The sequence below is a fragment of the Suncus etruscus genome, chromosome 14 (assembly GCF_024139225.1).
Source record: "Suncus etruscus isolate mSunEtr1 chromosome 14, mSunEtr1.pri.cur, whole genome shotgun sequence".
Taxonomy (NCBI): domain Eukaryota; kingdom Metazoa; phylum Chordata; class Mammalia; order Eulipotyphla; family Soricidae; genus Suncus; species Suncus etruscus.
Genome location: NC_064861.1, coordinates 30,660,517 through 30,685,473, shown reverse-complemented (window position 1 = coordinate 30,685,473; position 24,957 = coordinate 30,660,517). Strand labels below are relative to the sequence as shown.

Below are 24,957 nucleotides of genomic sequence, written 5' to 3'. Positions count from 1 at the left end.
TTTATTTAGGAGGGCCAGAGAGATAGTACAGCGGTAGGGTGTTTTGCCTTGCATACAGCTGACACAGGACAGATCTGGGTTCGATTCCCATATGGAAATTTCCATATTCCCATATGGTCCCCCGAGCCAGGAGCGATTTCTGAGCGCAGAGCCTGGAGTCACACCTGAGTGTCATCGGGTGTGGCTCAAAAACCAAAATATGGGCCCAGAGAGATAGCACAGCGGTGTTTGCCTTGCAAGCAGCTGATCCAGGACCAAAGGTGGTTGGTTCGAATCCCGGTGTCCCATATGGTCCCCCATGCCTGCTAGGAGCTATTTCTGAGCAGCCAGGAGTAACCCCTGAACATCACTGGGTGTGGCCCCCAAAAAACAAAAAAACAAAAAACAAACCCAAAATATATATATTTAGGGGCTAAAAGGACCTGTCCATGATAAGAAGCTTACCACAAAGAGTGGTAAGTGCAGTTATAGAAATAACTATACTAACAACTACCATGACAGTGATAGAGAAATTCAGTGCCTGTCTCGACGTTGGTGGCAGGAAGTTGCACTGGTGAAGGGGTGTGTGCATTTTATGGCTGAAACCTAATTATGAACATGTAACCAAGATGCATAAAGAAATTATAGATAATAAAAATAATATTTAAGGAGCAGGGAGATTATTCAGTGGGCTGGAGCTGCTGGGAGTGATCACCAAGCACGAAGGCAGAAGTCCCTGAGTGTTGCCAGTATAGCTCCAAAACCAAAATATTTAGGGTATAAATATTGCCTTGAACAAAGTTGAGTGTTCTTATTAGTGTTTGATTGTTTTGTCTTTTGAGTCACCATCTGGTAGTACTTTTTGGTCTATTTCAGCTATGGAGTTCTGGGGTTATTCTTAGCTTAGAATAGAATACCAGGTGGGTTAGGGACTGAACCCAGAGCTCTTGCATACAAGACGATTTTTCTACCCTTTGATCCATCTTTCCAGCTTTGATTTTTTTTGGGTTTTTTTTTTTTTTGGGCCACACCCGGCGGTGCTCAGGGGTTACCCCTGGCTGTCTGCTCAGAAATAGCTCCTGGCAGGCACGGGGGACCATATGGGACACCGGGATTCGAACCATCCTCCTTTGGTCCTGGATCAGCTGCTTGCAAGGCAAACACCGCTGTGCTATCTCTTCGGGCCCCAGCTTTGATTTTTTTTTTTACCCCTTTATTTAGTGGCTATACATTGATCTGGTTTCTGTGCTTCCATGACATAGTATTCTTTTTTCTTTTTTGTTTTTTGGACCACACCCAGCGGGGCTCAGGGGTTACTCCTGGCTGTCTGCTCAGAAATAGCTCCTGGCAGGCATGTGGGACCATATGGGATGCCGGGATTCAAATCAAGCACCTTAGATCCTGGATTGGCTGCTTGCAAGGCAAACGCTGCTGTGCTATCTCTCCGGCCCCAACACAGTATTCTTAAATATCTTAGTGGATATTAAATGATTGAGGCTGCTTAGTTTTTTTTTTTGTTTTTGGGTCTCACCCGGCAGTTGCTCAGGAGTTACTCCTGGCTCCATGCTCAGAAGTTGCTCTTAGCAAGCACGGGGGACCATATGGGACACCGGGATTCAAACCGATGACCTTCTGCATGAGAGGCAAATGCCTTACCTCCATGCTATCTCTCCGGCCCCTTAGTTTTTTTTTTATTATAACTGAAAAAATGAATTAGTGAGGCCGTTATCATTTTTGTTTTGTTTTTTGGGTCACACCCGGCAGCGCTCAGGGGTTACTCCTGGCTCTATGCTCAGAAATCGCTCCTGGCAGGCACAGGGGACCATATGGGATGCTGGGATTCGAACCAATGACCTTCTGCATGAAAGGCAAACACCTTACCTCCATTCTGTCTCTCTAGCCCCAAGGGGGACATTATCTTAACTATCAAAATCCAACATTAAAATGGCAAAGATAGGGGCCAGAGAGACAGCATGGAGGTAAGGCGTTAAAAACCAAAAACCAACCAAACAAACAAAAAACAAAAAAACTAAAGCATGTCTATGAAGAGGAATAAACTCAATAAATACACTCTACATCAAGAGTGCAGATGTGGGGGCCAGGGGGTGGCGCTAAAGGTAAGGTGCCTGCCTTCCCTGCGCTAGCCTTGGACGGACCGCTTTTCGATCCCCCGGTGTCCCATATGGTCCCCCAAGCCAGGAGCAACTTCTGAGCGCATAACCAGGAGTAACCCCTGAGCGTTACCGGGTGTGGCCCAAAAACCAAAAAAAAAAAAAAAAGAGTGCACATGTGTAAATGTAGCTGTGTATTCAGATATCTTTTTTTTTTTTTTTTTGGTTGGGGGGGGGGTTAGGTCACACCCGGCAGTGCTCAGTGGCTCTCAGGGATTACTCCTGGCAGGCTTGGAACCCTATGGGATGCTGGGGATTGAACCGGGTTTGCAAGGCAAATGCCCTACCTGCTGTAGTATTGCTCTGTTCCCCAAAATCAGACTCTTACATGAAAACCTAGGCTGTCTTTGCTACATAGAGTTTGAGTCCAGAAAATCTGAAATCAGGGTTTGTTCTTTGCTTTTTGTTTTCCACATAAAATGCATGTGCCACCTGGTGGCCAGTTAGCCAAGTGTGTGTTCTTTCTGACTGCAATTATGAAAGTGTCATTAGAGAGTGCATGTTAAATATTTTGTGAAAGTGGGGCCGAAGTGATAGCATAGGGATAAGGCATTTGCCTTGCACGCTGCTGACCTGGGACGGACCTGGTTTCGATCCCTGGCATCCCATATAGTTGCCCGAGCCTGCCAGGAGCGATTTCTGAGAACAGAGCCAGGAGTAACTTCTGAGAGCTGCCAGGTGTGGCCCCAAAACAAAACAAACAAACAAAAATTTAGTGAAAGGAAGGGAGGAGGGAAAAATTTAGTGAAAGATGAGAGTTCTGACATTGGTGTGTCTGTCCAAACAGTCAAACAGGAAAAGAAAAGGAACAGTAAAAATGGAAGGTCCAAGGAAGTAGTTAAAAGAAAAATGGGCCAGAGAGATAGCATGGAGGTAGGGCCTTTGCCTTTCATGCAGAAGGTTATTGGTTCGAATCCCGGCATCCCATGTGGTTCCCCGAGCATGCCAGGGGTAATCCCTGAGCGTTGCCGGGTGTGACCAAAATAATAATAATAATAATAATAATAATAATAGAAAAATGTATGCAGGAGGCAGAGCTTTAGTCCCAGCACCATTTTGTCTTTTGCAGGGATCATGCATCTGAGCAATGCCAGATGTGACCTCACCACTTCTTTCAAATAAATAAAAACAAAAAAGGAGTAGTAACAATAGAGCATTCACATTTGTTTGCCCACATGCATCAAGTCAACCTTTTATTAATCCTAAATCTCTGTAATCTTCTGTCATGTGTGTGTGTGTGTGTGTGTGTGTGTGTTGTTTGGGGCCACACCCAATGGCACTCGGGGGTTACTCTAGCTCTGCTATCAGAAATCGCTCCTGGCAGGCTGGGGGAACATATAGGATGCTGGGAAAGAATCCAGGTTCCACCCTGGGTCAGCTGGGTACAAGGCAAATGCCCAACTGCTGTGCTATTTCTTTGGCCCTGTGAGTGTTGATTTTTGAGTGACTTCCAGTGGTGCTCAGGGCTCACTCCTGGTTGTCCTGGGAGACCCTTAAGGGTGCAGGGGATTGAACCTGGGTCAGCTACATGCAAGGCATTTCTTACCTGTTGTATTAAAAAAAAATTTTTTTTTGACTTTTGGGCCACACCCAACAGTGTTGAGGGGTTTCTCTTGGCTTTGAGCTCAGGGTTATTCCTGGCAGTGCTTGGGGACCATATGGGATGCTGGGGATTGAACCCAGGTCAGCCGCATCCAAGGCAAACATTGTGATATCGGTTCAGCTCCACCAGTTATATTATCTTTTTACCCCCCATCCTTGAATATTTCAAGCATATCCCAATCAGTTTTGGAGAAATGGCAGAGCACAATATTTGAAGAATTTCTGGGGATAGTATTGTGGGTAGAGTGTGTGGTAAGTGTCATATTCAATTCCTGTCACCACTTGGTCACCTGAACAACTCTGGCTGTAGCCACCAGCACTGCTGGGGTAGCCTGGGTCACTACAGGGCCTCAGCAGCATTGCGTGCTTGGGTCCTTATATTGAACCAGTGGCCGAAAGTCACCAATGGGCCTCCTGGAACTCTTAAGCACTGGCCTAGAACACTCTCCTCAGTACCCAAGAAAAAAGTTTGTTATGTCATTGTTAGGAGTAAAGGAGATAATTGAAGACTATTGTCATGGTCTCCAGAACCATGGACTCATCATTCATGGTACCGTTTTTCTTATCTAAGATCATTACAGGTATTTGAAATTTTACTATAATAAAATTATGCCAGGCTGTTTAGACTATAATAACCACCCAGTGTGAATATTAGATCCTTAGCATTAAAAGAACAAAAATTACTCATGTCCTGCTAAAAAAAATATTACCAATGTGAAATAGTACAGTGGGTAAGGCACTTGCATTGTATACAGTGACTCAGTTCAATCCCTGGTATCCCATATGGTCCTCTAAGTACCTCCAAGAGTAATTTTTTTTTTTAGTTTTGGGGTCACACCCAGCAGTGCTCAGGGGTTACTCGTGGCTCTGTGTTCAGAAATTGTTCTTGGCAGGCTCGGGGTACCATATGGGATACCGGGATTTTTTTTTTTTTTTTTTTTTTTTTTTTTTGGTTTTTGGGCCACACCCTGTGGGGATACCGGGATTTGAACCGGGGTCAGTCCTGTGTTGGCCGCGTGCAAGGCAAATGCCTTACTGGAGTGCTATTGCTCCAGTCCCTCTTTTTATTTATTTTGGTTTTTTGGGCTGCACTCGACAGCATTTAGGGGTTACTCCTGGCTCTTTGTTCAAAAATTGCACCATATGGGATGCTGGATATCAAACCTGTGCTCGTCCCAGGTCAGCAGCTTGCAAGGCAAATACCCTACTGTTGTGCTATCACTCTATCTCCATCCAGGAGTAATTTCTGAGTGCTGAGCCAGGAGTAACCCAGGTACTGTTGGGTGTGCCCCCCCATCACTTATGTAGTCAGATCAATGATGTGCCTTTTTGGCACAAGATACGATTACTTCTCTAGAATTATATGCTAAAGATAACTAAAGACTACCACTTTGAAGTTCTTACTGTGTACTAGGCATCAAACTTATCACTTTACATGTCTCTGATCTACATACTCTGTCATCATCCCCATGTTACAGATGGACAGATATTTTGTGTTTTGTTTTGTTTTGTTTTTGGGCCACACCTCAAGGCGCTCAGGGGTTACTTCTAACTCTGTGCTCAGAAATTGCTCCCGACAGGCATGGGGGCTTGCAAGGCAAACACCCTACCGCTGTGCTATCTCTCCTGCTCTAGATGGAGAGATTTTGAACCTTAAGAAAAGCTTCAGGTCTGGAGAACAGAGAGTACTATGGTAAGGTGTTGATTTGAGTGCCACTGTCCTGGGTTTGTTTCCTGGCACACATATGTTTCCTATATGTTGGATTATTGGAGCTAAAATTCAAAAAGCCCAAAACCTGCATTCCTCTTCATGTTGCTACATTTACCAGTGTAATTTTACTAAATGTAAAGATACTGGAACTTATTTTTTGGGGATCCTGAGATGGGGTGAATGTGGAACACACTTAGGGTGGTCAGGGACTATTTCTGCTAAATGGCTAAAGAGGCCATTTGTGGTACAAAGAATCAAACAAACAGCCACATGCAAGAGAAAAAACTTATTCCTTGTACATTGCAGTTCTATTTCTATGTTTTTCAACCTCTTAAGCTTATAAACTACTTTCTACACAAGATAGTTGGTTACTCATTGTTTAATTTGATCTTTGAAGGCTCTCTCCACTGAAGTATCCTCCTAATGGTTGTTTTTTCACTATTTGTTTTGTTTTGGGGCCATACCCGGTGATGCACATGGGGTTACTTCTGGCACTGTGCTTAGAAATCGCTCCCAGTAGGCACCGAGGACCATATGGGATGCCAGGATTCAAACCACCATTGGTCCTGGGTCGGCTGCTTGCAAGGCAAACAGCCTTGCTGTGCCTATCGCTGTGCAATCTCTTCGACCCCTTGTTTTTGTTTGTTTTGAGGCCACAACAGGTGTTGCCCATTCTTGGTATGGGGCCATATGGGATGCCAGGGATCCAACTGGAGCAAATGCCCTATGTACTGTACTATTGCATCAGCATGGTACCCTAATTGTTGAGTAGGAGGGCCATCTTTCATTTCCTCTAAGAATCTTCTTCCTCTCTTGGCTTTTTCTTTTTTTGGAAGAGGGGTTAGCACACTCAGCATTGCCTAGGGCTTATCCCTATCTCTGCTTAGGATCAGTTCTGGGAGGGTTTGAGGTGTGAAAATAAGCGGTTGTCAAACACCCCTCACCTTCTAACCCAGGATGTTCTCACCAAGATGGGCCCAAGATGTGGGCTAGTGCCCCTCAGGAACACTGAGGAAGGATGTTCCCACCAATATGGCCGGAGATGGCAAAAATAAACAATAAGAGGTTAAGGTCATGACTTAGGTTACAAAACAAAACAAAATACCTACCAAGTGTGGCTGCTTGAAATGTTAAGGGAATGTTAAGATTGTAACCATATATATATACTGCTTGAATATTTGATTCGGGGGGTCCTTGTCAAAGATCCACTGCCGTGGACCCCAGCTAGCTGAAAATTAAACCACTCTTTTGCTATTACATTATCAAGGCTGGTTTCTGAGTGCCGCACCATGGGAGAAGCTTGATTCTGGACTCAATAGGGGGACCATATTCCGAGCCAGGGATCCAACCTTGGTCAGCTGTGTGCAAAGCACATTCCCTCTTCGCTATACTCCTATACTCCATTCCTCTCTTACCTTTTTTTTTTGGATCTAGTTTTGGGTCACACCCAGCAGCGCTCAGGAGACTCTACGCTCAGAAATCTCCCCGAGCAGGCACAGGGGACCATATGGGATGCCGGGATTCGAACCACCGTCCTTCTGCATGAAAGGCAAATGCCTTACCTCCATGCTATCTCTTGGGCCCCAATTCCTCTCTTACCTTTTAATAAGAGCTCCAGGCCATCTACTACCACACCCTCCAACAAAGAAAGCCTGTAAAATGGGCCGATCTTCTACCTAACCAACATATTAGGATGCATTTTTTTCATTTGCATTCCCTAATATATATAGAACTACCTCAGGCCCTACTCAGGAATGATCTCCAATTTTAAAACATAATTCACTGGTTCAACCAGGTTGTTGGGAATTGCCATATGCCATCAGATGACAAAGGCCTAGTTACCTTATATTACTTTAATGTAATCCCTTCTCTTGTGAAGCAAATCTATATCAGACAGGCCTAATAAACCAGGATTTGCAATAAAGAGAAATAAAGTAGACAACTTCCTTGGTTTACTACTCTAGGCAGACAGCCCTAAACTTTACCCTCTAAAAACAAAGCTTTCTTCCCTTCATCCAGCCTGCGGTAATAATTTCAGATTAAGTGGGGGGAAAAGAAAGCAAGAGGTTTGATTTGTGGCCTGCAGAAGGAAGCTTCCAGGCCTCTGGAATGAGTGAGGCTCCTGCAGCCTGGTCCTGCCTGGGATCAGGTCCAGCACCAGAGAGCCCCGGAGCTGGAACGCTGCCCACGGCTTTCCTAAGGAGTCCAAAGATCGGGAGAAGGAAAGGCCAGTGGGAGGCTCAGGGCCAAACCTCCCGCTCCCCGGGGAGTGCGTGCGTGCGTGCGTGCGTGCGTGCGGGTCGGGGCGGAAGTCGGCGTGCCCCGAGCCAGCCTCGACCCGGCTGCCCGACTCCAAGATGGCGCCTGAGGCGGCCGCCAGCAGCCAAGATGGCGCCACTGCGCCCGCACGCTCGCTTCTCCTCCCCCTGTGTCCCTGATTAGGAGCGCGATTCGGATCTCCGTGCGCCGGTTGCCCTTCGGCCTGGTGGCGGGCCCGGCCACCGTTCGCCTGTCCGTCCGGCGACATGCGGCTCCTCAGCTGGTGGCAGGTGCTGCTGTGTGTGCTGGGGCCTGTGGCCTGCGGCCTGGAGGGTGAGTGCTTGCGGTCGCAGTGTCGTCGGTCGTCGAGGGTCTCCTTCCGGGGGCGGGGTGTCCCAGCGGTTGTCTTGACTTTGCTGGGATCCTTCTTTTTTTTGTTTTTGTTTTTGTTTTTGTTTTTGGATCACATCCCAAAACACTCCGGTTCCTCCTGGCTCTGCACTCAGAAATCGCTCCTGGCAGGCCCTGGGTGGGCCATATGAGATGCCGGGATTCGAACCACCGACCTTCTGCATGCAAGGCAAACGCCCTACCGCTGTGCTGTCTCTCCGGCCCCTTGCTGGGATCCTTTTAGGAGCCAGGAACTAGCTGTGCGCTGTGTTTTTTACCTAGTCAGTTATTCACCCCAAGCTTACCCTCCTGTTCCCATCTGACCCCCCACTTTGGAGGACTTCTCCCCACAGTGTTCCCCCCCCCCCCCCCCCGGGTTCCCTTCGTGTCTCCTTGTCTCTGATGAAGATGCTGAGCCCAGGGATTGGCCCAAGACTGCTCTTCTGGCAGAAGACAGACAGACAGACAGACAGACAGACCCCCCCCCCACACACACACAGAGTTTAGATGCCAGTGTGTGTGTATCCAGACAGACAGACCACACACACACACAGTTTAGATGCCAGTGTGTGTGTATCCAGACAGACAGACAGACCACACACACACACACACACACACACACACACACACACACACACACACACACACACACACACACACACACAGTTTAGATGCCAGTGTGTGTGTATCCTGCACACTCCCAGGATAACCCGCTACCAGCCAGGGAAAGCACTTTGGTCTTCTTGGCGGGTAGGGGAAATACCTTGGAAGCAGCCCTTCTTCTCTTCCTCCTGCTCTTCTGCTCTTCTTCCTCAGGGCACACCTCTCATCCTATTAAAACTTTGCTTTTGTGGGCCAGAGAGATATTACAGCAGGTGGGACTTTTGCTTTGCACACAGCTGACCTGGGTTTCATTCTCGGCATCCCATATGGTCCCACCAGGAGTATTTCCATAGTGCAGAGCCAGGAGTAACACCTGATCACTGGATGTGGCCCCCCCCCCCCCAAAAAAAAAAAAAAAAAACCAAAAAAAAATCTTTGGCTTTTTTCATTCAGACCCTAACAGGAACCAGTAGGTCTTTCCTTTCCTTGGGATTTCATGGAAGGAGCAGGGTGAGAAGTTGTCTAATAGGCTGCAGCAATGCTACAGTGGGTAGGGCACTTGCTTTGTATATTGCCTACCTGGGTTCAATTCCTGGCACCCCTTTTGCTCCCTCAGCCCTTTTATCAGTGATCTCTGGGCTCCTTCAGGTGTGGCCCCAAAACTAGAGGTAAAAGAAATAGGCATCCATTTACTATCGATGGAGATCTTCACAATGTGCCAGGCACTGTGTGGAGAGTCTTGCAAGCATCATATCATTTCTTCTGAAGTGCTTATGTCAAGTTGATGTTGTTATTGTCCCTGTTTTATATAGATAGTCAGCTGAGACTGCTCAGTCACTAAGTCCTGTGCTGGGGGCAGGTGAAGTCTAGGAGCCATCCTGCAAACCCATGACTTGAATGTTTCCCTCCAAGCTTCAGAATCAGCTCTTAGCCTCTCTGCCAGCCACAGAGAAGGGCAGTGTGTGCTGGGTAGTATCTGTGTGCCTGCAATGTCCTCCATTTCTAGCCACCTGCACCCTAAGTGGGGTTTCTCTTTGTTTTTGTGAATCATACCCAGAAATGCTCACAGGGGTGAGCTTGAGGTTTATTGAACAACTTAGTCCTCTGGACTTATATTTTTCATCAGATTTGTAAAATGTTTGGTTATTTGTTTTGGAGCCAAAACCCGTAGTACTCAGGGTTTACTTTTTTTTTTTGGGGGGGGGCACACCCGGCGTTGCTCAGGGGTTACTCCTAGCTGTCTGCTCAGAAATAGCTCCTGGCAGGCACGGGGGACCATATGGGACACTGGGATTCGAACCAATCACCTTTGGTTCTGGATCAGCTGCTTGCAAGGCAAACGCCGCTTAGCTATATTTCCGGGCCCCAGGGTTTACTCTTGACTCTGCTCATGGGTTGCTCCTGATGGGCCTGGGGAACCATATAGGGTTCTGGGGATCAAACTCAAGTCAGTTATGTACAAGGCAAGCTCCTTACTATTGTTCTACCCCTTTTTTTAAAAATATTTTATTCCCTTTTCACTTATTTGGGGTGTGTGTGTCACACTATGTGGTTCTTGGTGGCTTCTCCCACCTCATGCTTGGGGGACCATGTAGCATTGTGGCTTAAACACACATGCAAAGCATGTGCTCACCGTCTCCTTGGCCCTAAAGAATGTTCTTGAATTGCTGAATGAATCTACTATACCTTATACAAATGTGTATACTTCTGGAAACCAGTGGTGATTTACATGAACCCTAAGTGGCGTACTCTTGGCCTTGAAGACAGCTGGTACTTCCCAGCTCCATGCTGAACACAGTCGAATGCAGCTGAACTCCAGTTTGCCATGGCCAATGCTTGGCTGAATCTGGCAGCTGTTGTGGAGTTAATGGAAGTTGGAAGTCAGGAAATTTCACAGAGATAGGTGATGATTACAGAATGGTTGCATGAGGCCCCCAGCGCCTTTCTCTTCTTTGGACCTTTACCAGTCTTATATAGTGGCTCCAGAGTAAGAAGAGGGCTGAAGAGATAGTACAGCTGGTTAGGTGTTTGCCTTGTATAAGTCCTGCCTGGGTTTCTTTCCTCACATCCCATATGACCCTCTTAGCCCACTAGGAGTAAGCTCAAAGTACCACTCGGTGTGGCCCCAAAATAAAATTAAAAAAATTTATAATAATAACAAAAATAAAATGAGAGGAAAGTTCTCTTCTTCATACTACTGCTCCTGCATCACTGGACATATATTACTTAGCCCCAAGGCGCAGGCCTTCTCCATCATGTTGCTTATGCCTCCAACTGTGTTCCTCATGCAGTGCCTCCCAGCACCCTCAGGGACCATGCAGAAAGAGAGCTGGCTCCTTTGAATAGCTGTCAGAAGCCTTTGCTCTTTGACCTGGCTCTGCTGTTTGATTAGCTGCTGGCTGTTGTGCAGGCAGTCTGTGAGTGACTCCTGGTCCTTTCATTTAGCAAGAATGTATGCAAAAATGCTTTTCCATAGTAGAGTCTTTCCTAAAGCCATTAGGACTTTCCAGGTTATTATTATTTTGTGTACCCAGCGTTGCTCAGGACATACTCTTGACTCTGCACTGAGGGATTTTTTCCTGATGACAAAACACCTAACCTGCTGTACTATCTCTCTCTAGACTATTTTTTTTTTTACATAGCAAAGAAAAATGTTCAAGTGTTTTGTATTATATTTTCCTCACTGAATATCTGCACTGGAATGTTTTTGCTATAATCCACCCAGTAGGCAGCTTTGCGCATGAATCTGTATAGCTGTATATGTGTCCTCTTGTTGGGCACTCATTAATCTAGTACCTCTTTCTCAGTGTCTTCCTGTTCTGGAGCATGGTGGGTGGCCTTCTGCTAGTTTGTTCCATGGGAAAGGAATGTTCTTGGAGGGGAAAATGTCCTATTAGCAGAGGGCTGTGCTTCATTGGGATTCATTTATTTGGAAATTCAACTTGCCTGTGACCATGCTGGCCTGTGTCGTTTGCAGAGGAAAGTGGTCACCTGTGGTCAGAGGAGCAGCCTGCTCGCCCGCTGCAGGAGGAGGCTGTGTACACGAGTGAAAAGGAGGCTTCCGATGGCCCCATAGGCCAGGACCCATTGGCCGAAGAGTCTGATTCAGTGCTGGCACTAGACACAGAGGGCGACCCCATGGTGATGCTGTCTGTGATTCCAGGGGACACTGAAGACAGACTGAGCTCACAGGCCAGTGGTGGCACCTGTGGAGCTGATGGGGAAGTGGACTCGTGGTGCAACCTCCGAGAGAGCCTCTACTCGCTGGACAGCGCGGGGAGCAGCTTCCCTGAGAGGGAGGAGGAGTATTACACAGAACCCGAGGTGGCAGAGATGGATCCCACTCCGACAGAGGACTCTAATAACACTGAGAGCCTGAAGTCTCCAAAGGTTATCTGCGAAGAAAGAAATGTGACAGGAATGGAAAATTTCACTCTAAAAATTTTAAATACGTCACAGGTAAAAGCAGCTTATTTAGTACTTTTCTCCTTTGTAACACATTGATTTTTGTGGTCTAATTCTCTTAACACCTTTCAAACAGAGGGTTAAAGCTTTATTCTATCGGGAGTGGGACAGCACTTCATGACCTCTGTGAGTGAAAATTGACATGCTCAGGGTATTTGTAGGGCAGGGGTCGTTAGATCTAGGTAGTTGTCTTTGGTCATTTCTTTTTTTTGGGTCACACCCAATAGCACTCAGGAGTTACTCCTGGCTCTATGCTCAGAGATCGCTCCTGCCAGGCCAGGGGATCACATGGGATGCTGGGATTTGAACCACTGTCCTTCTGCATGCAAGGCAAACACCTTACTTCCATGCTATCTCTTCAGCCCTCAATTTATTATTTTTTATATAAAATATTTATTTATTTATTTATTTTTGGTTTTTGGGCCACACCCAGCGGTGCTCAGGGGTTACTCCTGGCTGTCTGCTCAGAAATTGCTCCTGGCAGGCACGGGGGACCATATGGGATGCCGGGATTCGAACCAACCACCTTTGGTCCTGGATCGGCTGCTTGCAAGGCAAACGCTGCTGTGCTATCTCTCCGGGCCCTAAAATCTTTATTTAAGTACTATGATTACAAACATGATTGTAGTTGGGTTTCAGTCATAAACAGAACACCCCCCTTCACCAGTGCAGCATTCCCAACCCCAAAGTCCCCCCTCTTCTTTCCAAACCCCTGTCTGTATTTGAGACAGGCATTCTACTTCTCTAACTCATTTAGATAGTTATGATAGTTGTTAGTGTAGTTATTTCCCTAACTGTACTCACTACTCTTTGTGGTGAGCTTCATATTGTGAGCCAGTCTTTCTGGCCCTCATCTCTATTGTCTCTGGGCATTATTACAATAATGTCCCATAAAAACCCATTAATGAGTGAGACTATTATGTGTCTATCTTTCTCCCTCTGACTATTTCACTCAGCATAATAGATTCCATGTACATCTATGTATAGGAAGAATTCATGACTTCATCTCTCCTGACAGCTGCATAATATTCCATTGTGTATATGTACCACAGTTTCTTTATCCATTCATCTGTTGAAGGGCATCTTGTTTGTTTTCAGAATCTGATTATTGTAAATAGCGCTGCAATGAATATACGTGTGAGTAAAGGATTTTTAAATTGTATTTTTGTGTTCCTAGGATATATCTCTAGGAGTGGTATAACCAGATCATATGGGAGCTCAATTTTCTTTTTTTTTCTTTTTTTTTTTGGATTTTGGGTCACACCCGGCAGTGCTCAGGGGGTTACTCCTGGCTCTATGCTCAGAAATCGCTCCTGGCAGGCTCAGGGGACCATATGGGATGCCAGGATTCGAACCAGTGACCTTCTTCTGCATGAAAGGCAAACTCCTTCTAGTCCAGCCTAGAAGGCATTCCCACCAGCAGTGAATGAGAGTTCTTTTCTCCCCACATCCCTGCCAGCACTTTTTTTTTTTTTTTTGGTTTTGGGCCACATCTGGTGGCACTCAGGGGTTACTCCTGGCTCTGTGCTCAGAAATCTCTCCTGGCAGGCTCGGGAACCATATGGGATGCCGGAATTTGAACCACGGTTGGTCCTGTGTCTACTGCTTGCAAGGCAAATGCCCTACCGCTGTGCTCTCTCCGGCCCCAACATACTGTTCTTGTTCTTTGTGATGTGTGCCAGTCTCTTTGGCGTGAGATGGTACCACATTGTTGTTTTGATTTGCATCTTCCTGATGATTAATGATATGGAGCATTTTTTCATTTTTTCTTTTAGCCACTTGTATTTCTTCTTTGAGGAAGTCTGGTCATTTCAGCATTGATCATCAGCATATATCCCAGTGAACAGGTCTCTGATGTTTTCTTTCTCTATGAAGTATGTATCACAGAAACAACTGAAAAATACTTTAGTTGGGGGGTTAAAGCACGTGCCTTGCACTTGGCTGGCCCCAATTCGAGCCTTGGCACTGCATGTGGTACCCTGTGTCTGCTGAGAACGGAGGTAAAAACTGAAGCCAGTTTGGAACGACTGTAAAAATGTGGGCACAGGGGATGTGGCTGAAGTGGTAGAGATCAAGTCTTGCATGGATACAGCCGTGTACACCTAGCTATGGCTCTCTTAAAGGTTTTAAAAATATGTGACTTTTTTTTTTTTTTTTTGGCCATACCTCGGTAGCGCTCAGGGGTTCCTCCTGGCTCTGTGCTCAGAAAATACTCCTGGTAGGCTCAGGGGACCATATGGGATCCCAGAGGTCAAACCCGTGTTCGTCCCAGGTTGGCTGTGTGAAAGCAAACACCTTACTGCTGTGCTATAGCTCTAGCCCTTCAAATATATGACTTAAATTCAAGAAATTTTGAATCATATTTTAAATATATTGTTTAGGCTAGAAGTGCCCTTGGAGTTGGGTGTGTTGATGGGAAAGTTTCTTTCTCACACATAGGCAGTGGTGTTTGCTCTGGTGTGATCTGATAGTTGCCTACACCCAGCCATGCTTTTCCAACTTGTTGGAAAAACAGCTTTTCCAAGTAGAACAGGATGATGACTGACGCTTTCTTTGGGACTGTTAAGGCTAGGAGCCTACTGAATTTAGGTGCTTTAGTTTGGAAAGCTATGTGTGTCTTTTTTTTGTTTGGTTGTTTTTGGGTCACACCCAGCGGTGCTCAGGGGTTACTCCTGGCTGTCTGCTCAGAAACAACTCCTGGCAGGCACGGGGGACCATATGGGACACCGGGATTTGAACCAACCACCTTAGGTTCTGGATCGGCTGCTTGCAAGGCAAGCTATCTCTCCGGTTCCGGTATGTGTGTCTTTATTTTAAGTGAGGGTATGTCTGGGACATGGGCTCTCATGTAAGCCCTTCCAGTCACAGGAGTCAAATGTTGCCTGGTAAATAATGGTCCTTTTTACTGCTTTTGGGGCAGCACATGTATGACCAATGAGTTCTTTTTTTGTTTGTTTGTTTTGTTTTGTTTTGGGCCATACTCGGTGATGCCCAAGACAAATATCCTACCAGAGTTTTGTGTTAGGCATCAGGGATACTGAAGTCATGAAATGATTGAGCCAACTGCTCCATGCAGACTTAAATATGCAGAGATCACCATGTTTTAGTGACATGCACAGTTCAAAGGTCAGTGCCATGGCCTGTATTCTATGAATACTTAGATTTTTATTTTTAATTATTGTTTAAAGAAAACTTTTATTGGGGCCAGGGAGATAGCACAGCGGTCAGGCTTTTGTCTTGCATGCGGCCAACCCAGGACAGCCCTGTTCTATTCCGGCTTCCCATGTGGTCCCCCAAACCTGCCAGAAGCAGTTTCTGAGCGTAGAGCCAGGAGTAACTCCTGAGCTCTGCCGGATGTGACCCAAAAACAAAATAAAAAACAAAGAAAAAGAAGAAAACTTTTATTACAACATCATGATTTATCAAGTTGTTCATAATACAGTTGTTTCAGGCCTTAAATGTTCAAACACTAGTCCCGCCATCAGTGTGACCTTCCCTTCACCAGTATCCCATTTTCTACCCATCACCCTAGTCTGCCTCCTTGCAGCCATAAACAAATTTACTTTATATTGTTTGTTATAACACAAAGGCAAATAGAATAATTAAAATTTAGATCAATAGGTGATGGAGAGATAGAATGGAGGTAGGGTGTTTGCCTTGCATGCAGAAGGACCATGGTTCGAATCCTGGCATCCCATATGGTCCCTCCCCCACTCCGAGCCTGCCAGAGGTGATTTCTGAGTGTAACCCCTGAGCGCTGCTGGGTGTGATCCATAAACCAAAAAAAAAAAAAAAGAAAAGAAAAGAAAAGAAAAAGAAAGAAAGGGGCCGGAGAGATAGCATGGAGGTAGGGTGTTTGCCTTGCATGTAGAAGGATGGTGATTTGGGCCCGGAGAGATAGCACAGCGGCGTTTGCCTTGCAAGCAGCCAATCCAGGACCAAAGGTGGTTGGTTCGAATCCCGGTGTCCCATAGGGTCCCCCGCACCTGCCAGGAGCTATTTCTGAGCAGATAGCCAGAAGTAACCCCTGAGCAACGCTGGGTGTGGCCCAAAAACCAAAAAAAAAAAAAAAAAAAAAAAAAGAAGGATGGTGATTTGAACCCCGGCATCCCATATGGTCCCCCAAGTCTGTCAAGAATGATTTCTGGGGCCCGGAGAGATAGCACAGCGGCGTTTGCCTTGCAAGCAGCCGATCCAGGACCAAAGGTGGTTGGTTCGAATCCCGGCGTCCCATAGGGTCCCCCGTGCCTGCCAGGAGCTATTTCTGAGCAGACAGCCAGGAGTAACCCCTGAGCACCGCCGGGTGTGGCCCAAAAACCAAAAAAAAAAAAAGAATGATTTCTGAGAGCAGAGCCAGGAGTAACTTCTGAGCGATGCCAGGTGTGACCCAAAAAAACAAAAACAACAAAAAAATTTATATCAATAAGGATCAACTTTTTTTTTTTTTTTTGGTTTTTGGGCCACACCCAGTAACGCTCAGGGGTTACTCCTGGCTATGTGCTCAGAAGTTGCTCCTGGCTTGGGGGACCATATGGGACACCGGGGGATCGAACCGCGGTCCGTCCAAGGTTAGCGCAGGCAAGGCAGGCACCTTACCTTTAGCGCCACCGCCCGGCCCCAAGGATCAACTTTTTAAAAAAGTTTTTAAGGGCCCGGAGAGATAGCACAGCGGCGTTTGCCTTGCAAGCAGCTGATCCAGGACCAAAGGTGGTTGGTTCGAATCCCGGTGTCCCATATGGTCTCCCGAGCCTGCCAGGAGCTATTTCTGAGCAGACAGTCAGAAGTAACCCCTTAGCTCCGCCGGGTGTGGCCCAAAAACCAAAAAAAAAAAGTTTTTAAAATTTGTTTATGTGAGGGGCCGGAGAGATGGCATGGAGGTAAGGCGTTTGCCTTTCATGCAGAAGGTCATTGGTTCGAATCCCAGCATCCCATATGGTCCCCAAGCCTGCCAGGAGTGATTTCTGGTTGGTTTTTTTTTTTTTTTTTTTTTTTTTTTTTGGTTTTTTGTGTCACACTCATTTGATGCTCAGGGGTTACTCCTGGCTAAGCACTCAGAAATTGCCCCTGGCTTGGGGGGACCATATGGGACGCCCGGGGGGTCGAACTGCGGTCCTTCCTTGGCTAGCACTTGCAAGGCAGACACCTTACCTCTAGTGCCACCTTGCTGGCCCCTAGGAGTGATTTCTGAGCATGGAGCCAGGAGTAACCGCTGAGTGCTGCCGGGTGTGACCCAAAAATAAAAAAAAAATTTTGTTTACGTCTGGTCTGGGGATCGAACCCAGGTCGGCTGCTTGCAAGGCAAACACCTTCCCAATTGTGCTATATCTCTGGCCCAATAAGGATCAATTTGTAATAATTATTATATAGTTCCATGGTGTTACTAAAGTCATTGTCTAAGGATTTACTGGACATTGGTTGGTACTCGTTGAGCCTTTGTGTTTTCTATAAGTACTAAAATAGCTTGATAGTGCTACTATTGAAAGTTTAGGGAAAGGCTCAAACTTGTCATTGGATGGTTATTTCCTGTGAACAATGGATTTATATGGTTGAGAATCTAAAAGATTGCAGAGGGGATACTGGAACCCATTCCTACCCCACTTTCTCTTCCTTGAGGCATCCATTTCCTCTCTTTTGGGAGTTCATTTCAGAAAAGCTTAACTGTGCATGTACTACTGACTTAACATTTGTTTTTCTTTGTACCATAGGACCTTATGGATTTTCTAAACCCAAATGGTAGTGACTGTACTCTAGTCCTGTTTTACACCCCATGGTGCCGATTTTCTGCCAGTTTGGCTCCTCATTTCAATTCTCTGCCCCGGGCATTTCCAGCTCTTCATTTTCTGGCATTGGATGCATCTCAGCACAGCAGGTATCTATTCCACATGGATTATTTTGTTCTTTTGGGATGGTGGTTGTAGTGATTTTCTGGTTGTAATTTTTTTGGAGCAGAAGAAGTAGTCATGAGCTTTGAAATGGGACTAAAGAAAGGGAAAAACACATGTGAGCAGCATGGACTCCTGGAAGAGCTGACAGCTTTACTTTCTGGAGGCCCCTAAGAGGACGGTCAACCATTGAGAGAGATATGCTCAAAGGGCTGGGACATATGCTGCTCTGCAGGCAGATACTCTGGGTTCTGTCCCTATCACCCTGTGGTCCCTTGAGTGTTTAGTGTGATCACCCCCTCCAAATTTTAAAATTATTATAATCCTTTATAATTTAGTTACCATGGGGCTGGAATGATAGCACAGTGGTAGGGCCTGCACGCGGCCGACCCAGGATGGACATGAATTTGATCCCTGACATTCCATATGATCCCCTGAGCCTGCCAGGAGTGATTTCTTAGTGCAGAGCAGGAACAACCTCTGAGCATTGCCACGTGTGGCCAAAAACAAACAAAAAAAACTAGTTACCATTTTTTTTTTGTACTACACCTGGCAGGGCTGGAGTAGGGAGTGAACCTGAGGCTTCTACAGACTAATGATTTGAATTCTTTTTTTTAGCCCACTCCATTTTTTTTTCTGTTGTTGGGTAAACTTTTCCATTTGCTTTTTTGTTTGTTTGTTTGTTTTTGGGCCATACCCAGTGCGCTCAGGGGTTACTCCTGACTCTACGCTCAGAGATTGCTCCTGGCAGGCTCGGGTGACCATCTGGGATGCCAGGAATTGAACCTGGGTTAACCACATGCAAGGCAAACACCCTCCCTGCTGTGCTATTGCTCCGGCTTTTTCAAATGTTTTGTAAGTTAATGAAAATTTTGTTCAGAATTTTTTTTTTTTTTTTTTTTTTTTGGTTTTTGGGTCACACCCGGCGGTGCTCAGGGGTTACTCCTGGCTGTCTGCTCAGAAATAGCTCCTGGCAGGCATGGGGGACCACATGGGACACCGGGATTCGAACCAACCACCTTTGGTCCTGGATCGGCTGCTTGCAAGGCAAACGCCGCTGTGCTATCTCTCCGGGCCCCATTGTTCAGAATTTTTACGTATAAAATCAGGCTTGGGTTACAAAATGTGTGCTCTCCAGGCTGGGAATGTGGCTCAGTGGCAGAGTACATGCCTTATATATGTAAGGCTCTGGATTCAATTCCCACTACTGCCCCTCCTTACTTACCCTTCAAAAAAGAACATTCATAAATGGGTTCAGGCAGGGAGGGTGACTCATTGGCAGAGCAGATGATTGCTTTGAATGTGGAAGATGTGGGTTTGGTTCCTAGCATTGCCAAAAAAAAAAAAAAAGACAAATAAGAGACAACAAAAGAAACAGCCCCACCATAAATGTCCTGCCCTTCTCTTCTAAATTAGGTGCGCTTAAGCAGGTCACAACAAGATTGTATGTGAATAAAATTGGAATCTTTGGGAAATGGTTCAAGTTGGTAGTAAAATGAAGTTCAAGTAAAACTTGAACCTGGGCTGGAGATGTAGTACAGGGCTTAAGATACTTGTCTTCTGGGGCCGGAGAGATAGCATGGAGGTAAGGTGTTTACCTTTCATGCATAAGGTCATCGGTTCCATGACCCAAAGCACAGCAGAATGTGGCCCAATTCTTCCCCTGCTCCCTTTCTTCCTCCCAAACAACAAAAAATTATTAAATTTTGCTCCAGCAATTATTTTTAATTTATTGTTTGTGTTTGGGGTACATTTAATGGTTCTTTTTTTTTTTTTTTTTTTTTTTTTTTTTTTTTTTTTTTTGTGGTTTTTTTGGGTCACTCCCGGCAGTGCTCAGGGGTTACTCCTGGCTCCATACTCAGAAATTGCTCCTGGCAGGCACGGGGGACCATATGGGACGCTGGGATTCGAACCGATGACCTCTTGCATGAAAGGCAAACGCCTTACCTCCATGCTATCTCTCCAGCCCCACATTTAATGGTTCTTACAGAGCTTACTCCTGACTTTGCACTTAGATATCACTCCTGGGGCCGGAGAGATAGCATAGAGGTAAGGCGTTTGCCTTTCATGCAGAAGGTCATTGGTTCAAATTCTGGCATCCCATATGGTCCCCCGTGCCACCAGGAGCTATTTCTGAGCAGATAGCCAGGAGTAACCCCTGAGCGCTGCAGGGTGTGACCCAAACACCCCCCCCCCCCAAAGAAAGAAAACCAAAAAAAACCTTCAGAGTGAAATAAAAAAAAATAGTGATCTTTAGAAAATAGTAATATTTTATGTGTCTTTTAGCCAAATATATATATTATATAATAGCAAATGGAGGCTTATTTTCCACCTAGTTGGTGTCCAAGCCTGCCCAATGCAGGACAGGACCCCAATCCAATATATATAGGGTTAAAGTCTTAACATTTACTTTACATTTCAAGCAGCTACCTGGTATCTATTGTAAGCACACTTTGTAGTTTTTACTGGAACCTACGTCATGACCTTAACCCCTTATTGTTTAATTATTTTTGCCATCTCCGGCCATATTGGTGGGAACATCCTCCATCCTCCCCTCAGTGTTCCTGAGGGGCATCAGCAAACATCTTGGGCCCGTCTTGGTGAGAACATCCTTTGCTAGCCCTTACTTCAAAGGGGGTGGGCTTTGACAACTGCTTATTCTGTTTGTTTTTTGTTTTTGGGCCACACCTAGTGGCGCTCAGGAATTATTCCTTCCTCTTGGCTCTCTGCTCAGAAATCTGCCAGGTTCAGGGGAACCAATATGGGATGCTGGGGATTGAACCCGGGTCTGTCGCGGATCAGCAGCGTCTGAGGCAGATGTCCTACTGCTGTGCTAATTCTCCAACCCAGGATGCCAGGATGGGTTTTCTTTCTTTTCTTTTTTTTTTTCTTTTGGTCTTTTGGGCTACACCCAGAGGTGCTCAGGGGTTACTTTCTGCCTCTGCACTCGAATCACTCCTGCAGGCTCAAGGCACCATATTCCCATGGAAATATGATTGAATCTGGGTTGGCCACTTGCAAGGCAAGAGCCCTACCCACTGTACTATCGCTTTGGCTCCTGGATGTGGTGTTTTGGCACCACTGCATGTATCATGTACATGTACCTAGTACTACTCATGTCAGATTACTTCCCAGTCTTCCCATCCTAATTGTGAATTTCCCGGTGTGTTGGTCAGATTCCCTTCTCTGACTCACTAAGTTACTATCCATCAAATCTTTAATGAAAGGGAGAGCTAGGCCTTATGAAGAGTTTGAAATTTCTGCCAAGTAAGTTGATATACTGTGCTTTGGCAATGAAGGAGAATTTTGTGGTCTGATCTGTTTTGGCAGGTATGACCTTAAATAGTGGAGTAATTGTGTCATGGGTAGTTCTATATTGTAATAGAAAGCAGCTCAGAGAGCAGACCAAGAAAGCTCTCAACCATGACCCACAAGAAAAGATGTTTAAATATCACTCACATGAAATAATTCTTTCTCACTTTGTCTATTCAATCCGGTATGAAACTTGTCTGAGGAAGCTCACTGTTAAGTTGGGAGTTCTGACTGGCTCTTTATTTTGTAGTCTTTCTACTAGGTTTGGCACTGTAGCTGTTCCTAACATCTTGTTATTTCAAGGAGCTAAACCAATGGCTAGATTTAATCACACAGACCGAACATTGGAAACACTGAAAATCTTCATTTTTAACCAGACAGGTACGTAGAAAGGCTGCTATAGAAAAGGATATTATTGTTTGAACAGTGTGTTTTCTGTGGGTGTTAAAGTGATTTTGTTTCAAGATTGGCTTTATGATATAAAACATCATTTTTTGGAGGGGGGAAGAAAATTCTCAAACAGTATTTAAATTCCCAGGGGGGGGCACTCCCTGTAAAATTACTTTCCTGATGAACTATTGTGAACTTATTAATGTTTCCCCAATAGTGGTAACATTAACATGATTAGGCAATATCACATTAAAATAAACAGCTTTGGGCTGGGATTGTGGTTCAGAGGTAAAGCACACACCTTGAATGAGCCCCTATTTGATAACTGCAAAAAGATTCAGCCAATCAAAACCAAACAAACTAGACTCTGGAGAGGTAGCTCAGCAGGCTAGTACATGGTTTACACGCACTGCGTTTGAGGCCTGGAACATGCTGCCTTAGGTACCTCCTGAGCACTGAGCTAGAACTGGATATCTGGATATGGCTCCCTAAAAATGAGAGATAGGGGGGCCGGAGAGATAGCATGGAGGTAAGGCGTTTGCCTTTCATGCAGGAGGTCATCGGTTTGAATCCCGGCGCCCCATATGGTCCCCCGTGCCTGCCAGGAGCAATTTCTGAGCCTGGAGCCAGGAATAACCTCTGAGCACTGCTGGGTGTGACCCAAAAACCACAAAAAAAAAAAAAATGAGAGATAGGAAAGAGAGAGATTTTTTTAGGGATTGAAGTGAGAGGAGAGGAGAAGAGAGAAAAGAGAGGAGAGAGAGAGAGAGAAAAGAGAGTAGAGAGAAAGAAAAGAGAGAGAGAGAGAGAGAGAGAGAGAGAGAGAGAGAGAGAGAGAGAGAGAGCACGCTTGAGTTTTTTCTAGGATTGAATCCAGAACCTCACACATTGCTCTACATGGAGCTATGTACCTGGCCTTATACTATTCCCTTTATTAATCCATTTGAAGATAAACTTTAAATTCCTTAGCATTTTTTAAGAATATGGTATCATTCTTTTACTTTATATAAGTTTAACATTGTATATCAAAAAAATTTTTTTCTTGGGGGGGAGTTCATTCCTCAAAACTTGAAGGTCTCATTTATGAGCATCTCCTCTTTCAGAAGTGTATTCACTGAAAATAACTACTAAGTACCAAAAGAAATGAATTCACTGAAAATAAAGCATTTATGCCTTTCCATATATACTAAGTTGCACTTTTTTTTTTTGTTTGTTTGTTTTTTTGGGTCACACTAGGTAGTGCCCAGGGGTTATCCTGGTTCTATGCTCAGAAATCACTCCTGCAGGCTCGAGGGACCATATGGGATGCCAGGATTCTAACCACCATCCTTCCATATGCAAGGCAAATGCCTTACCCTCCATGCTATTTCTCCGGCCCCAAGTTGTACATCTTTTATCTGACTTAAAGAACTAAGAGCTGGAGCCGGAGAGATAGCACAGCGATAGGGCGTTTGCCTTGCACACAGCTGATTTGAACAGACGATGGTTCGAATCCTGGCATCCCGTATGGTCTCCCGTGTCTTCCAGGAGCAACTTCTAAATGCAGAGCCAGGAGTAACCCCTGAGCACCACTGGGTGTGACCCAAAAACCAAAACAAGAAAAACAAAACAAAACAACCAAACCCCAGACACTAAGAACTGAGTTACTCATAGAAGTAAAAGGCAAGGCTCATTAATCAATGGCTAGCTATTCCAGATTTAATATAGATCCAAGCTGTTTGGGTTGACCAGGATAAGTAGGAGCCTCCTGGCTCAGTGCACTAAGAAAACCTTGAACAGAAATGAATTAGTCACAGCATCTTTGTTAATCACAGATTGCAGTAGTGATTGACTAAATACTCTTAATAGTTCTCAGTAAATTTATTTAAAAGTATTTAAAAACACACTGTAATTTTACCTTGTCCTCTTTCTTTGCATCTTTGTTCTCATAATGAAAAATAAAAAATTATTAAAAAAAAGTATTTCAAAACAAAACAAAACAAAACAAAACCAAAAAAATGGGGCCGGAGAGATACCATGGAGGTAAGGTGTTTGCCTTTCATGCAGAAGATCATTGGTTCGAATTCCAGCATCCTATATGGTCCCTCGAGCCTGCCAGGAGTAAGCCCTGAGCACTGCTGGGTGTGACCCACCCCCCCCCCCAAAAAAAAAAAAAAAAACCAAAAGCATTACCCCCCCCCAAAAAAAAAAAAAAAAAAACCAAAAGCATTTGAATTTAGTATTCCTTAACTGGTGAAAATGTCTTGTAGATTACTGAAAGTAACATTACTTAATTCTTGTTGGTCTGTCTTAAAAGAAGAGACATCTTAAAAAGAAAGCCATCTTTTATTATAAACTACCCTCTAGTGTGTTCATAGAAACTCTAGTATTTTAGCTTTGAACAGCTGAATGGGTTCCTTTTCTTTTGATGTGGTGGGAAGAAAGGCAGTTTAGAAATTACACTGACGGGCCGGGCGGTGGCGCTCGAGGTAAGGTGCCTGCCTTACCTGCGCTAGCCTAGGAGACGGACCGCGGTTCGATCCCCCGGCGTCCCATATGGTCCCCCAAGCCAGGAGCGACTTCTGAGCGCATAGCCAGGAGTAACCCCTGAGCGTCACCGGGTGTGGCCCAAAAACCAAAAAAAAAAAAGAAATTACACTGACAAGCTGGTGGGACTCTTTCCAGATAGACACACAGCAGTGTTTAAGCGTTGTGTATCATTTTGCATGCATGCAATATATTTCAGAAAAATACTGTAGCAGGTATGCTTTCTATCTTATTTGAAGCAATTGATTTGTCTTTCAGGTATAGAAGCCAAGAAAAACGTGGTGGTCACAGAAGCCGACCAAATAGGCCCTCTTCCCAGTACTCTGATAAAAAGTGTGGATTGGTTGCTTGTATTTTCTTTATTCTTCCTAATTAGTTTTATAATGTATGCTACCATTCGAACTGAGAATATTCGGTGGCTAATTCCAGGACAAGAGCAGGAACATGTGGAGTAGTGATGGGCCAAAGGAAACTGCATAGAGGAATGTCTATCTTTCACTTCACAAAGGATGGCTGTAGCTACATACATTTCCAGCAAAATGATGATTCATCCCTTCAGCCACATGAAAGGAATCATGCATTTGTTGAACTGTTGAATATGGAAAATATTGTAAACTTGTACTTTAACTAGTATTGCAATAAGTAAATGTAAAAATATCCAATAGAA

At 45.2% G+C, this 24,957-nt stretch overlaps 1 protein-coding gene and 1 pseudogene across 1 annotated transcript; one reads left to right on the top strand and one right to left on the bottom strand.

The window, feature by feature from the left end:
- LOC126028361 (proteasome subunit alpha type-6-like) overlaps positions 1-7,990 on the bottom strand; it is a 13,538-nt pseudogene extending 5,548 nt beyond the window's left edge.
- TXNDC15 (thioredoxin domain containing 15) lies at positions 7,807-24,957 on the top strand. Its single transcript, XM_049786771.1, has 5 exons — positions 7,807-8,055; positions 11,693-12,174; positions 17,886-18,049; positions 21,625-21,755; positions 24,549-24,957. Exons 1-5 carry the CDS (start codon positions 7,989-7,991, stop codon positions 24,743-24,745), a joined length of 1,041 nt encoding a protein of 346 aa, XP_049642728.1. The 5' UTR covers positions 7,807-7,988; the 3' UTR covers positions 24,746-24,957.